At 38.5% G+C, this 13,474-nt stretch overlaps 1 protein-coding gene and 1 pseudogene across 6 annotated transcripts in view; one reads left to right on the top strand and one right to left on the bottom strand.

The window, feature by feature from the left end:
- Positions 1 to 1,251: 1,251 nt before the first annotated feature.
- Positions 1,252 to 2,545, bottom strand: LOC100388362 (glyceraldehyde-3-phosphate dehydrogenase pseudogene; annotated as a pseudogene).
- Positions 2,546 to 6,317: 3,772 nt separating this feature from the next.
- Positions 6,318 to 13,474, top strand: part of ING3 (inhibitor of growth family member 3) — a 29,974-nt gene continuing 22,817 nt past the window's right edge. For 3 of the 6 annotated variants that reach the window (XR_013524309.1, XR_013524308.1, XM_002752076.6), the window contains exons 1-4: positions 6,318 to 6,463; positions 6,704 to 6,775; positions 8,852 to 8,952; positions 11,566 to 11,631. Coding sequence is in view for 4 of the 6 variants with exons in the window: in XM_002752076.6 (XP_002752122.1) it covers positions 6,436 to 6,463; positions 6,704 to 6,775; positions 8,852 to 8,952; positions 11,566 to 11,631 (267 nt within the window). In the remaining 2 variants the exon portion in view is untranslated. Of the gene's footprint in view, positions 6,464 to 6,703; positions 6,776 to 8,851; positions 8,953 to 11,565; positions 11,632 to 12,153; positions 12,939 to 13,474 lie in introns of those variants that run through there. The other 3 variants (XM_009003187.4, XM_009003186.4, XM_009003185.5) reach the window with 3 other exon arrangements.

Genomic DNA, 13,474 nt, shown 5'->3' with positions numbered 1-13,474 from the left:
AAGCTAAAATTTGCATTTAGTAAACAAAAATATTACACCTAGCAGTTCAGTTTCACTATTTTAAATTTAAAATACAAATAAAAAATCCAAGTGATCACATACAATATAATTGAAAGAACTCAAGTTATGTCTTGTCTTTTATTTCCAATCAACTATTTATGTATTGTCTCCTTTATTAAAATTTCACCAAAACGGAAGCTACTGTTTGACCTTAGACTATCAGAATATTTTTTCAGGAGAAATATTTCATCACTGACATTGTTTAGAATTGCTGGCACATGGTGGTAATAAAATGCAGGCTGTAAAAGTCAGTTTTATTATTGTTTTTAAATCCTCTAACGACAATACATCCCTTTATTTGCCTACTCTGGGGTGACTGCTTCCACTGCAGTGTCCTTGGCATGGCACTTACTAGATCATTTATCTCTGTACTGTCAATTCTACAAATAATATTCTTCATAATTACATTTATGTGCTGGACACTGTGCTAGGTACTCTTAAACACTGTCTCCTTTGAGACCTGTCAAAATCTTACAATGCAAGTGTCCTTTCTTACTCTCATTTCGTGAATGAAAAAACAATTTAGGGACTTTGAGTAACTTGGCTCAGGTCATATGAGTAAATAAGAAAGACAGGAGTCAAAATCAGAAGTGATTCAAAAGCCGGTAACCACCCAATACTACTTTCCTTTATTCGTGCAACAAATATGAACTGAGTGTCTTCTGCATGCTTGTGACAGAGCAGTGGATAAGAAACAATCCCCGTCAGCCAAGGGATCCAAGATTAATCACTCCACTTTTCCTAGAGGTGGCCACTCTCCTATTCCTATTATCATAGATTACTTTTATCTACTCAGAAATTTCATCTAAATGTCATCCTAGAATATGTACTCATTTGTGTCTCCACTTTTTTTTTCCTGTTCTCTCCTGGCACTTCTATGAATCAGGTATGGGAAATTTCAGATTGATTCTCCAATTTTTACATGTTATTTTTTTCTTGTTTATTCTACTTTCTGGTTTAATTTCATTAGTCATGACTTCCAGTACTCAAATTTGTAGAATTCCTTTTTATTCTATCTGCAACAATTTCTTCATGTCTTCATTTCTTCAGTGATCTGCAGTGTTTCAATGTGAGGTCACCATCAACAGTTGCTCCTCTCTGTTCCCAGGATGAGGAACATCCCTAAAGGATATTATTATTAATAAAATAAAATTGCTTCTCTGGGGAGGCCTCTTCTTTCAACAGGCCAGCCCAATTTTTTATTTTTTTTGGCTGAGCACAGGGGACTTTATTGATGTTACACAACAAGGTGGGGCTCCCTAGGCCCCTCTCTCTTCAAGGGGTCTGCATGGAAACTGTGAGGAGGGGCAATTCGGTGTGGTGAGGGACTCAGTGTGGCAGGGACTCCCCAGGAGTGAGGGCCTCTTTTCCTCTCGTGCTCTCACTGGGTCTGGTGGTCCAGGGGTCTTATTCCTTGGAGGCCATGTGGGACATGAAGTCCACCACCCTGTTGCTGTAGCCAAATTCATTGTCATACCAGGAAATGAGCTTGACGAAGTGGTCGTTGAGGGCAATGCCAGCCCCAGCATCGAAGGTGGAAGAATGGGTGTCACTGTTGAAGTCAGAGGACACCACCTGGTGCTCAGTGTAGCCCAGGATGCCCTTGAGGGGGCCCTCCGACGCCTGCTTCACCACCTTCTTGATGTCATCATATTTGGCAGGTTTTTCCAGATGGCAGGTCAGGTCCACCACTGACACGTTGGCAGTGGGGACACGGAAGGCCATGCCAGTGAGCTTCCCGTTCAGCTCAGGTATGACCTTGCCCACAGCCTTGGCAGCACCAGTAGAGGCAGGGATGATGTACTGGAGAGCCCCACGGCCATCATGCCACAGTTTCCCGGAGGAGCCATCCACGGTCTTCTGGGTGGCAGTGATGGCGTGGACGGTGGTCACGAGTCCTTCCACGATACCAAAGTTGTCATGGATGACCTTGGCCAGGGGTGCTAAGCAGTTGGTGGTAGAGGAGGCATTGCTGACGATCCTGAGGCTGTTGTCGTACTTCTCATGGTTCACGCCCATCACGAACATGGGGGCATCAGCAGAGGGGCAGATATGATGACCCTTTTGGCTCCCCCCTGCAAGTGAGCCCCAGCCTTCTCCATGGTGGTGAAGACGCCGGTGGACTCCACCACATACTCAGCGCCAGCATTGCCCCACTTGATTTTGGAGAGATCTAGCTCCTGGAAGATGGTGATGGGATTTCCATTGATGACAAGCTTCCCGTTCTCAGCCTTGACAGTGCCATGGAATTTGCCATGGGTAGAATCATACTGGAACATGTAGACCATGTAGTTGAGGTCAATGAAGGGATCATTGATGGCGACAATATCCACTTTACCAGAGTTAAAAGCAGCTCTGGTGCCAGGCGCCCAATACGACCAAATCCGTTTACTCCGACCTTCACCTTCCCCATGGTGTCTCAGGGATGTGACTGGCGATGGGAGACAAGATGCGGCTGTCTGTCGAACAGGAGGAGCAGAGAGCCCAGACCAATTTTTAATGTCTTGCTTAAAGGGTCTCTGCACCTTGTGAGGAATCTGAATTTGGATTCCACACCCATGCATGGTTCAGGTTTAAGGTCTAAATTCCTCTGGGTTGCATTTTCACCCATGATCTCAGGTGGATGGATAGAAAACTTCATTGTTGTTTCCCCAGGTAACCTCATAGGAGCAACCCTTCATGATTACTGGTTTATTGCAAGATGGTTAGCATTAGCTCCCTGTAAGCACAGTACTTGAGGCTTGCGACATCTTTACATAATCAGAACCCAACAATAAAGGTCCATAAACTCTCAAGTTCTTTCAGCTTCACCTCTTGTTCTCTACACCAACTTTTTAAAGTAGGCAGCCACTCAAAAATGGTATCTGCATGGATACCATGACCTAATGAGGTAAGAAGTTATCACAATGCAAACATAATTTCTACAGCTCAGCTGATACATGTTTTAACAATAAGAGTTACATTTATTAACTAAAATATAGAGTGTGTAAGTTTTATTTTTGGTTTCTCTGGAGTGTGTATTTATTTACTGTCCTGCACTTAATATAATTCTACCATGAGGTTACCAGTCTCTGTGTCTTTTCATTCCTAACTTTAAATCACAAGAAAATGTATCTGATAGGTCCAGCTTTGGTCAATCCATGATAAATTAATAAGCTATGATACAGATATGATCAATCCACATATGAAGGGCACTGCCTGGAAATGCAATATAGGTTTTAAGTAGGCAGCCACTCAAAAACGGTATCTTCATGGATACCATGACCTAATGATGTAAGAAGTTATCATAATGTAAACATAATTTCTACAGCTCAGCTGATACATGTTTTAACAACAACAGTTATATTTATGAACTAAAATATAGAGTGTGTAGGTTTTATTTTTGGTTTCTCTGGAGTGTGTATTTATACTGACTGAATTGGAACCATTTATTATCTCATTTTCCTTAATGTGGAACACTCCCTGAAGAAGCTCAATTTATATTGACTTCTATTGATGATGGCATACCATTTAGCTACTCTGAAAGAGCTACCTGGCAAAAACGACTTAAAATGCCAGATTAAAAAAATAAAATACACTGATAAACTAGTAGGAAATGAAGGAATTTTCAGAGGGAATATAAAAGGGGGAAAAAAATAAAGAAGGAAAATGAGAATATCCTAAGAAACAAGCGCAAGCTGAAGTAGGCTTTTGTTCAGAGATTATCTGTCAAGTTCTGGACACCTAGAGCTCTTGCTTTAACAGCTGTGCAGCATGCCAGGGTTAGAAGATAAACCCAAGCATCAGTTCAAAAGGAAGAGTATTATAGCAGACAAAAATCTGGGGCTGCATGGACTATACTCTCCATGTAAGGGTAAGGGTAAATGACATACATGCCTCATGCACAGAGGAGACCAGTAATGAAACAAGCCTGTTTGGCCTTGGAGCCCAGTAAATGAGAAAAAAAAAAAAAAAAAAAACCCTCTGAGAATCTGTAACAATCCATTTGGAACAGAGGCCCAAATTAAATCTATCTGTGCAATACAATAAACCTCAAGTGGACAATTTAATCTGGTCCTAGGGTTTATGGTGTCTCCAAACAGAGTAGCAAATTCTAATGCTCTCCTGAAAAACTCAATTTCAACTCCAGCCTCAAAGAATCCTTATGCTTATAATCCCAAAAACACGAATTCAGAGTCCAAAATCACAACCCACCAGGAAACAAGCACCATGAGCAAAGACGCCCATTTCTAGCACCAAAAGACCCATAAATGTTTCAGTATCAGATTTAACAGAAACAAGATATAGACTAAATAATTTGCACAAGAAATTAGAAAATGGCTTGAAAAGAGAACCAAATAGAACTTCTAAACCTGAAAAATTTTGAAAATTATAAAACATATAAATGAAAGAGTAAGATAAATAAGAGAATAAAGAGAGAAAGTCTTAATGGAAAAAATTAGAAACAACACTGAAAAGACAACGGTTGATGATTTTTTTAGAATTGTTGCAAGACACCAAAAGAAATCCTAAGCAACATTTTAAAAATTTAAGGAAATAAAAGGGAGGAAAGAAAATAAAAGGAAAAGAAGGGAGGATGGAAATCAGACTTAGATCACTGCTAAACTCACTAAGATGTCAAAGAGATCTTAAAAGCAGCCAGAAGAAGGAAGGATAGAAAAAAGAAAAGGAGGGAAAGAAGGGAGAAAAATATTAAAAGTACTTGACTTCAGATGCAAGTAAGGAAAAAATTAGAAACTAAAAAATCCTAATTCTTTTTTTTTTTTTTTTTTTTTGAGACCGAGTTTCACTCTTGTTACCCAGGCTGGAGTGCAATGGCGCAATCTCAGCTCACCGCAACCTCCACCTCCTGGGTTCAGACAATTCTCCTGCCTCAGGCTCCTGAGTAGCTGGGATTACAGACATGCGCCACCATGCCCAGCTAATTTTTTGTATTTTTAGTAGAGACGGGGTTTCACCATGTTGACCAGGATGGTCTCGATCTCTGGACCTCGTGATCCACCCGCCTCGGCCTCCCAAAGTGCTGGGATTACAGGCTTGAGCCACCACACCTGGCCTAAAAAATCCTAATTCTTATTAGGATTGTAGTAAGGTTCCGTTGAGATTCATCATTGTTCTTCATTCGTAACAGGAAAATATCCTGCTTAAGAGCAGTAAAAACTTTTAGTATAAGAGTATTGTGATGAAGAAGGAAAGCAAGAAACACACACACACACACACAGCTTCAACTGCAATCTGAAAAACAGAAAATGAACAATAAATTATGAACTAATGACAATTGCTCCAGAAAACTGAAGAGTTAAGAGTGAAAAATAACAATACCTAATATTTATTAGGTGCAAGAGTTAATAAGTTAAAAAAAAAAAAAAAAAAAGCAAGGACGTACTAAATACATCATAGGAAAACATTTTCTGGGAGAGGTCGAAAAGTAGAAAAGAACGCCCAAGACAGCAAACCTCTACTATGGACTATCTACTAAACATAAAATTACTGCTATTTCAGCCTATTAGAAATCAAGGCTCCATCCGTTATTCACCATTGCTAACTATGATGATGATGATGATGATATCAGATTGTATATACTGATCAACTACATTAGAATGACAACTAGATGGACCGCAAACTAGAATATATAAGTGGTTATTGTCACTATCTGTGCGTCTTTTAATCTGGGAAATGCATATTCACTCCATAGTCTCATTATAAACTATTTTAAAATTACATGTAAGCCAACCAGATGTCTCTTTTATATTTCAGGAGTGAATAATGAGGATAAATTCCAGCAGAGAGTTCTATTTTAAGCAATCCAAATGCCCCGAACTTTGCTGATTCTTCTAGCGTTAGAACCTTTGCTATTTCCCTGGCACGTCTTGAAACTTATGACTCACAAATGCCGGGACATGAAATCACAGCAGAGAACAGGTGAAAAGTTGTTCCTAGTTGTATTATGCAGGCGCATACAATTCCCGCCATTCTCTGTGCAAAAATCAACAAATAAACAGAGGCACCGCATTTCGGATTCTGTTACGCACTGTTCGCAATGGCGCCTGGTGTTCGTAGTTTCTATGAGGGAAGCCGCCAGCGTGCCAACCCTTGCTCAGGAGGAAGAAAACTACATTTCCCACAAAGGAACACGGGCGAACACTGGCCGGCTTACGTCATTGCTTCAACCAACCAATAGCAGCTCCGGGCGGCAGTGAGGCAAGCGCCGTCAGGCGCCAAAGTGGTTTTTTTCTTTTTTTTTTTTTTTTTTTGCCGGAGTCGAGCGGGTGCTGCTAGCGGAGGCGCCATATTGGAAGGGACAAAACTCCGGCGACAGCGAGTGACACAAATAAACCCCTGGACCCCCTCGTTCCCTCAGCTCTAAGGGCCGCGATGTTGTACCTAGAAGACTATCTGGAAAGTGAGTGCGCGGCGCTGGCGGGGGCCGCCGGTGGGACCTGTGGGCGGGCGAGAGCGCGAGTGGACGGGCAGCGAGATGGCGGAGAGGGAGGGGGCGGCGGGGGATGTTTCTTTCTCACGGTAACTGGCAGCCTCGTTGTAGGCTGCCGGCCCCCTCGACCCCCCCGACGCACACGCGCAGTGACGTAAGCGCGTATTTCGCCGTTTGCCCCACCCCTCTGACGGACTCTCTTTTTGACAGTGATTGAACAGCTTCCAATGGATCTGCGGGACCGCTTCACGGAGATGCGCGAGATGGACCTGCAGGTGCAGAGTAAGCTGGCGCGTCTACTACTCTTCTTCGCTGCGCGCGTTCAGTGCCAGACTTGCTTGTCATTATTGCTAACACCTAATGCTCTTTCACTGTCCTCTGGCTCACTCCGCTAGTGCATAAGGAGTTGTCAGAAAGAACTAGCAGTCCTGAATCTCGCCTTCTCCTTCCCTCCTGTGCTACTTTTTTTCTGGCTTTTGCAAGAGGAGGAGGCATTGGGACCCGTGTATTCCTTTCTAGAATGTGGGATTGTGCAAAAAATATTTTTCTACCGTCATTGAGATAGTTACCTATGTTTCAATGGACGTCGGCATAAATGTTGAGATGTTGTCTTGATCCTTTTGTATCGAATTAAGATTTCAGCATTTATACTTATAAAGTTAATTCTATTCACAGTTTTTCAAGAGTAGAAAGCATAGAAGCGCAGGTTATATATAGCTCTTTAGAGACCCTGGCGAATGTCAAATTTTGAAAAGTTAGTTACACATTATAAGATACATTTTGAATTGTAACAGAATCATCATTTTCTTAGTTAAAATGAGTGACAGAAATAAGATTTCACTGTAAAGTTTCTTACGTAATGTACTAAAAAATGTGGCAGTTAATGAACGTTTCTTTTTCTTTCAGTGATAGCTTGGCAGTCCTGTGACTTTTTCCACAAATTAACCTTGCTCTTTCGTAGAGCAGGGGCAGTGAAAAGGACAGGTTCTTAGCTCAGGGACCACTTGCCTTAGCTAAGAACCTGTCCTTTTCACTGCCCCTGACTTCTCTGCGTATGACTACACCACTACTTATATACTGTTTGTTTATGAGTACATTTTTCTTGTAAGTTTCAGGAGGCACATAATAGAAAGTGGTAGCGTGGAAGCCACCTTCTGTTCAGTGGATTGTGGTATGAAGTATGAATTGTGTGTGTGGTTCTCCGGCTGTCTCACAAAATCCATTTTAAATTTAGTGTAGTTGAAATGCTAAAGATTTGCTGAAGTAGTGTTCTCTGCAGGATTGAGCTATCAGATAGATCTGAGTTTGTTTTAGGGCTTTACTAATTTACTCATTGACTTCGTATTACCACTTGTGAGGGACTTCCATTGTAAAAAGAGAATCAAATAAGGATTTAAAATATTATAGTTGGATTAGAATTTATAGCATCTGATACAAAGTAGGCATTAATGGACAATTTATTTTAAATTTAAATTATTTTATATTTTATTGTTTGAAATTTTAAATTATTTTGTAATTTGGGCTTATGTCATACATATTACAGGCTTTTTAAAAGTGCTTTTCTTTACAGTAACTAGAATTTTCTAAAGTTATATAGGAATTATGGATTAACAGAACAATGTGCTAAATAAATTCAGACATGCTTATTTAAACAAAGGAAGATGCCTCTAAAAAATTAACCATAGGACTTCATAGAGTCTTTAAAGGGCTAGTATGGACTGAAAAATCTCCAAAAGAAGTATATTATAAAACTATTTTTCTCAACTTAAGTGACAACAGAATGCTTTCTCCTCCACCCTTTTTTTTTTTTTTTAGCAGACATCCAATGAGATGATTAGTCTTGGCACATAATTTGGGGAAAACTTATCTAGAAATAATGTTTAAATGATTGTACCTATTGCTTTCAGTTGGCATATGACATGATGAGATATTTAATGCTATATACCAAATCTGTTTATCACTTTTCCTTGTTAAAAGAAATGTGAGGATTATCTAATGGTGTTTTAATTGTGTTTTGGTGCATTTGGCTGTTTAATACCTTTAGCTTTTGACCCCAATGCTGTATTGCTCAAAAATTATAGGATAGATCCAGTCTACTTTGTCGACTCTACTTAGGCTATTGGAAAAAGTTGTGAAATAAGAAAAACAAAAATAATCCATCAATAAGGAAAATTGTAACTCTTTAAAGGAAGGTAATTAAGGCATTACATATTTACATAATCAAAGAATAACATGTTTAAGTTACTGGCAGAGTGAAAGAAGGTGTATTGTTAGATTTTTTTTCCTCCCTAAATCAAACCATGTATATTTGATATATGAATTTGGTCATCTAAATATGATTTTTTTATTATGTCATAGATGCAATGGATCAACTAGAACAAAGAGTCAGTGAATTCTTTATGAATGCAAAGAAAAATAAACCTGAGTGGAGAGAAGAACAAATGGCTTCCATCAAAAAAGTATGTGCAACACTTTGGATAATTTAGGGAGTTGGGGAGAGATAGCATGGGAAGAAAACCAGATATAGGTGATGGGGAGGAAGGCAGCAAATCACACTGCCATGTGTGTACCTATGCAACAATCTTGCATGTTCTTCACATGTACCCCAAAACCTAAAATGCAATTAAAAAAAAATTATCAAAAAATACTGGAATGCTCTGGAAAAGATATTTCAAAATTCAATAGTTGTCTAAATATCAAAATGCAGGAATATTATTAATGGCTATTGTGTTTTAGAGCTTTAGATAGGGATTTTTAGTCATTAAAGCATTTTGGTAATTTAAAAAATTGTCTAAATAATTGGTGACTATTAGAAAGTGACAAACCATTTAAAAAGTACATCTTTTTTTATTAGTTTATTTTATTCTAGTTGCATATAATTAAAATTGAGTCATTTCCAGAGACAGAGTACTGTATTCTAGTTTTGACCACAAATTAGGGTAGATAAACATCAGCAGAACTTGGAGAATATTTTATATATTGCTAGGTACATAAATTAGACCCACAGAAGAACAAAATTCTAAAAGTTAGAAGGAATGTAAGAAAGCCTTTTAGTTTAAAACTCTAAATATGTACATAACATTGGTCTGGAAATGTAGAATTGAGGTTTTGTCAGTTTTATAGTGGTTATACCTCTCTTCCGGAATTTAATGAGTATACATGCAAACCTCAACGTTTGCTTTACAAGTATGATCAAATTCATTCAGGAATGGATACATTGAAAGAACAACCTAAAAGACTTGAATTTGGTTGTGACTCTGCTATTTAGCTGTGTGACATTAAATAAATCTTAATATTGCTGAATAATAATGCCCCCCTAACCCCAGTGTTCATAAAATTGTTCAAGGATCAACTCTAAAGGCTGGGTGTGGTGGTTCATGCCTGTAATCCCAGCACTTTGGGAGACCAAGGCGGGTGGATCTCCTGAGCTCAGGAGTTCGAGACCAGCCTGGCCAACCTGGTGAAACCCTGTCTAGATACAAATATTAGCTGGGTGTGGTGGTGGGTGCCTGTAATCCCAGCTACTTGGGAAGCTGAGGCAGGTGAATCACTTGAACCCAGAAAGTGGAAGCTGCAGTGAGCCTAGATCATGCCACTGCACTCCAGCCTGGGCAACAGAGTGAGACTCTGTCTCAAAAAAAAAAAAAAAGGTCAACTAAGAAAGAAATTTGGAAACTACAAATGAGTAGTTACGTTATTTATTCTACTGCATGGAGGGAAAATTATTTCTGTTAGAAAAAAAAATCATAATGTATAACAGAGTAGCGCTGGCTTGGAGGATATCTGGAGGCACATGTGTTTGTGAATATAGACATACATGTACATCCTAAAGGCACTAATCATCTCTTTAACCTAATAAAGTTTTGGTAGAGTGCACTTTGAGTATACCCTGAAAAGTCTAGTACCCCATTGAAATTCATAGTATCTTTTTCCTTCCTCCTCTTTTCATTAAAAAAAATAATAAGTTGAGGCAAAATCTAAAATACAGGTTGAGTTGTATGAATATATACCTAATTTAAAGTGAGAGTTATAGAACAACTGCGAAATAGGGAAATGCAGAACAGAATCCTTTCAGTAGCTCAGCTTAAAAAAAATTGTTTTAAGGGCCAGGCGCGGTGGCTCACGCCTGTAATCCCAGCACTTTGGGAGGCCGAGAAGGGTGGATCACGAGGTCAAGAGATCGAGACCATCCTGGTCAACATGGTGAAACCCCGTCTCTACTAAAAATACAAAAAATTAGCTGGGCATGGTGGTGCATGCCTGTAATCCCAGCTACTTGGGAGGCTGAGGCAGGAGAATTGCCTGAACCCAGGAGGCGGAGGTTGCGGTGAGCCGAGATCGCGCCATTGTGCTCCAGCCTGGGTAACAAGAGTGAAACTCCATCTCAAAAAAAAAAAAAAAAAAAGTTTTTTAAATGGAATACAAATGTGCTTTACAAGTTAGATCAATTTTAATTAACTTTTTATTTTAAATACTGTTCATTAACTCATAAAGCTTTTTCTAGACTTAGAATGGCATTTATTTTTAATTATATTTTTTCTAGAAATTCTGAACCTCTCCCTTTAACTCTTGGCCATTGTACATAGTTTCTAATCCTTTCCCATCCCCACCCTATTTCTAACATGTTTTTCTTACGTTTTGTTTTGTTTTTTGTTTTTTTGAAACAGAGTCTTGCTTTGTTGCCCAGGCTGAAATGCAGTGGTGCGATCTCTGCTCACTGCATTCTCTGGCTCCCAGGTTCAAGAGATTCTCATGCCTCAGCCTCCCGAGTATCTGGGATTACAGATGCCCACCACCAATCTTGGCTAATTTTTGTATTTTTAGTAGAGACCGGGTTTCACCATTTTTGTCTTGAACTCCTGACCTCAAGTCATCTGCCCTCCTTGACCTCCCAAAGTGCTGGGATTACAGGCGTGAGCCACCGTGCCCAGCCTCTAACAGGCTTTTTATTACTAAAGTAGGATGACTGGCTGTAATAACAAGGTATGATAATGAAAATGCAGTTATATGCCCTGCATATAAATATTTTTAAAGGATTAATTTATTTTTGAAATGAAAATATTTTCATTCAGGACTACTATAAAGCTTTGGAAGATGCAGATGAGAAGGTTCAGTTGGCAAACCAGATATATGACTTGGTAAGTAAAAGTAATGTGCACACTGTGCCATAACTACTTGAATAATAGAATATGTTTTAAATATATTGGCTTAATGTGGGAAGAAGCAACTAAAACTGAAGTATTGCTCTCTTGATCACATCTAATTTGACAGTTCAGTGTCCGTTTTGTGGTTAAAGTCAGAGTCCACAGCGTTAGTGTGCTGAGAACTGCACATTTTAGCAAGTCTACAGTGAGGTAACATTGTTTCTGACGTTGGATATTGTTTAAACCTGAATTAATGTTTACCTTTATTTTACTAATCCTTGTCTTCTTAAGGGAGTGAGTTTACGTGCCTTATACATCATTTTGAGATTGTTTCTATGGCAAAATGTATCTGAGAAGAATGCCTTGACAAGAGTTGTTGGTAGTCTGATTAAAATGAAGAAGAATCATTTGAATTGGTGTTTACCTGAGTGATGTTAACAGATAGTATGTAAAAGCTCTGGCAGTTATTTGAGAAATACAAGACGACAAACTTTAAACAAGATTCTTTTTTTGCAGCAGCACTTCTAAAAGATTGAAAACACCAAGAAGATAGATAGAGTATTCACTGTTTCTCATATTGATGCAATTATGGTGCTCTCTTTCATTTGAAACATCTTGTAAAATACATACTTTAGGAAATAGCCATTTCTGTTTTTACATTAAAGTAAATCAGAGCAAAAAACAAATGCTCACTTTTGGCTAACTTCAGTGTATAGATTTCATACTTATGTTGTCTTTCCTGAGTACAGATTTATTACTGAACAAGTATGTGCAAATGAAAAGTCATTGGTGAGCAAGACACAGGAAAAAAGGTGAACACCACATATGGTGTGAATGATAAATGCTTATACCAAACTAGAAAACAGCTGTCATGTGGAGCCATGGAAAATGTTTAGTTGCTTTTATATGGTACACATGTTTTAATGGCTCTGATAACCTGGGCTCTTTCGTTCATACAGTTATTCTGAGAAAAAAATTCATAAAAGCCACTGCCTAAAGCTTGATGGAATAGGCTGTAGATTTACTGTGGAATAAAAACCGTTTCAGTCTTTAATTATGTGTATAAAATTAGAAAAGGGCATTTACATTTGAATCTAGACTAATTTGTTTAGTTACATTCTTCCTCATATTTAATGACTGTATGTATCAGTCTTTATTTAGAAACTGCCTGCTTTTTAATTCATATAGCTCTTTGGTTCTATTCTTTGTTTTGTTGATTATTTTGTTGTTTTACTGCTTGTTAGACCTTTACTAAAGATACTTTGTGTATTTAGAAAAAATATAAATATATGCTTTTTAAATATGTGTGTGTGTATTCATCTCTTATTTATAAGCCACACTGTTCATCCACTCTGTGCCTGATAAAAGGGAGTTGTACCTGGGTATAATGGAGGAATTAAAAGTAAATAAATACTAGAAATGGCTCTTGTCCTCAAGGTGTCTGTAAACTACTGTAGTGGGGAAGACCTACCTGCGAACTAAAGTGGAGAACCCATACAGAAACATGTAATAAACATTAACACAATTGAATCTTAAGGGGTGTCTGCTAGAAAAAAAAATGAAGTAAGTCAGGCAGAGTTACTTATCGATTACTCAGAGGGTATAGGAAGAGTTTTGAACAGTTTGTTCAGAAAGTCAAGAGTCCCAAATTAGATGGTGTATTGAAGGGAAAACATTTCACTCAGAGATAATGGCATAAACATAGAAGGAAAGTACAAATTCAGAAATTAATTGAAAGGGATAGATTAGCAAGGCTAGAGAGTGAAGTAATAAAAGTGAGGTTGTAAATTTAATAAAACATAAGAAATGTAACAGAAAGCGAGTGTCCGTAATGGAT

This window comes from Callithrix jacchus, chromosome 11, assembly GCF_049354715.1.
Source record: "Callithrix jacchus isolate 240 chromosome 11, calJac240_pri, whole genome shotgun sequence".
Classification (NCBI taxonomy): Eukaryota; Metazoa; Chordata; class Mammalia; order Primates; family Cebidae; genus Callithrix; species Callithrix jacchus.
Note: the sequence above shows the minus strand (reverse complement) of the source record. Positions and strands in the feature narration are given on the sequence as shown.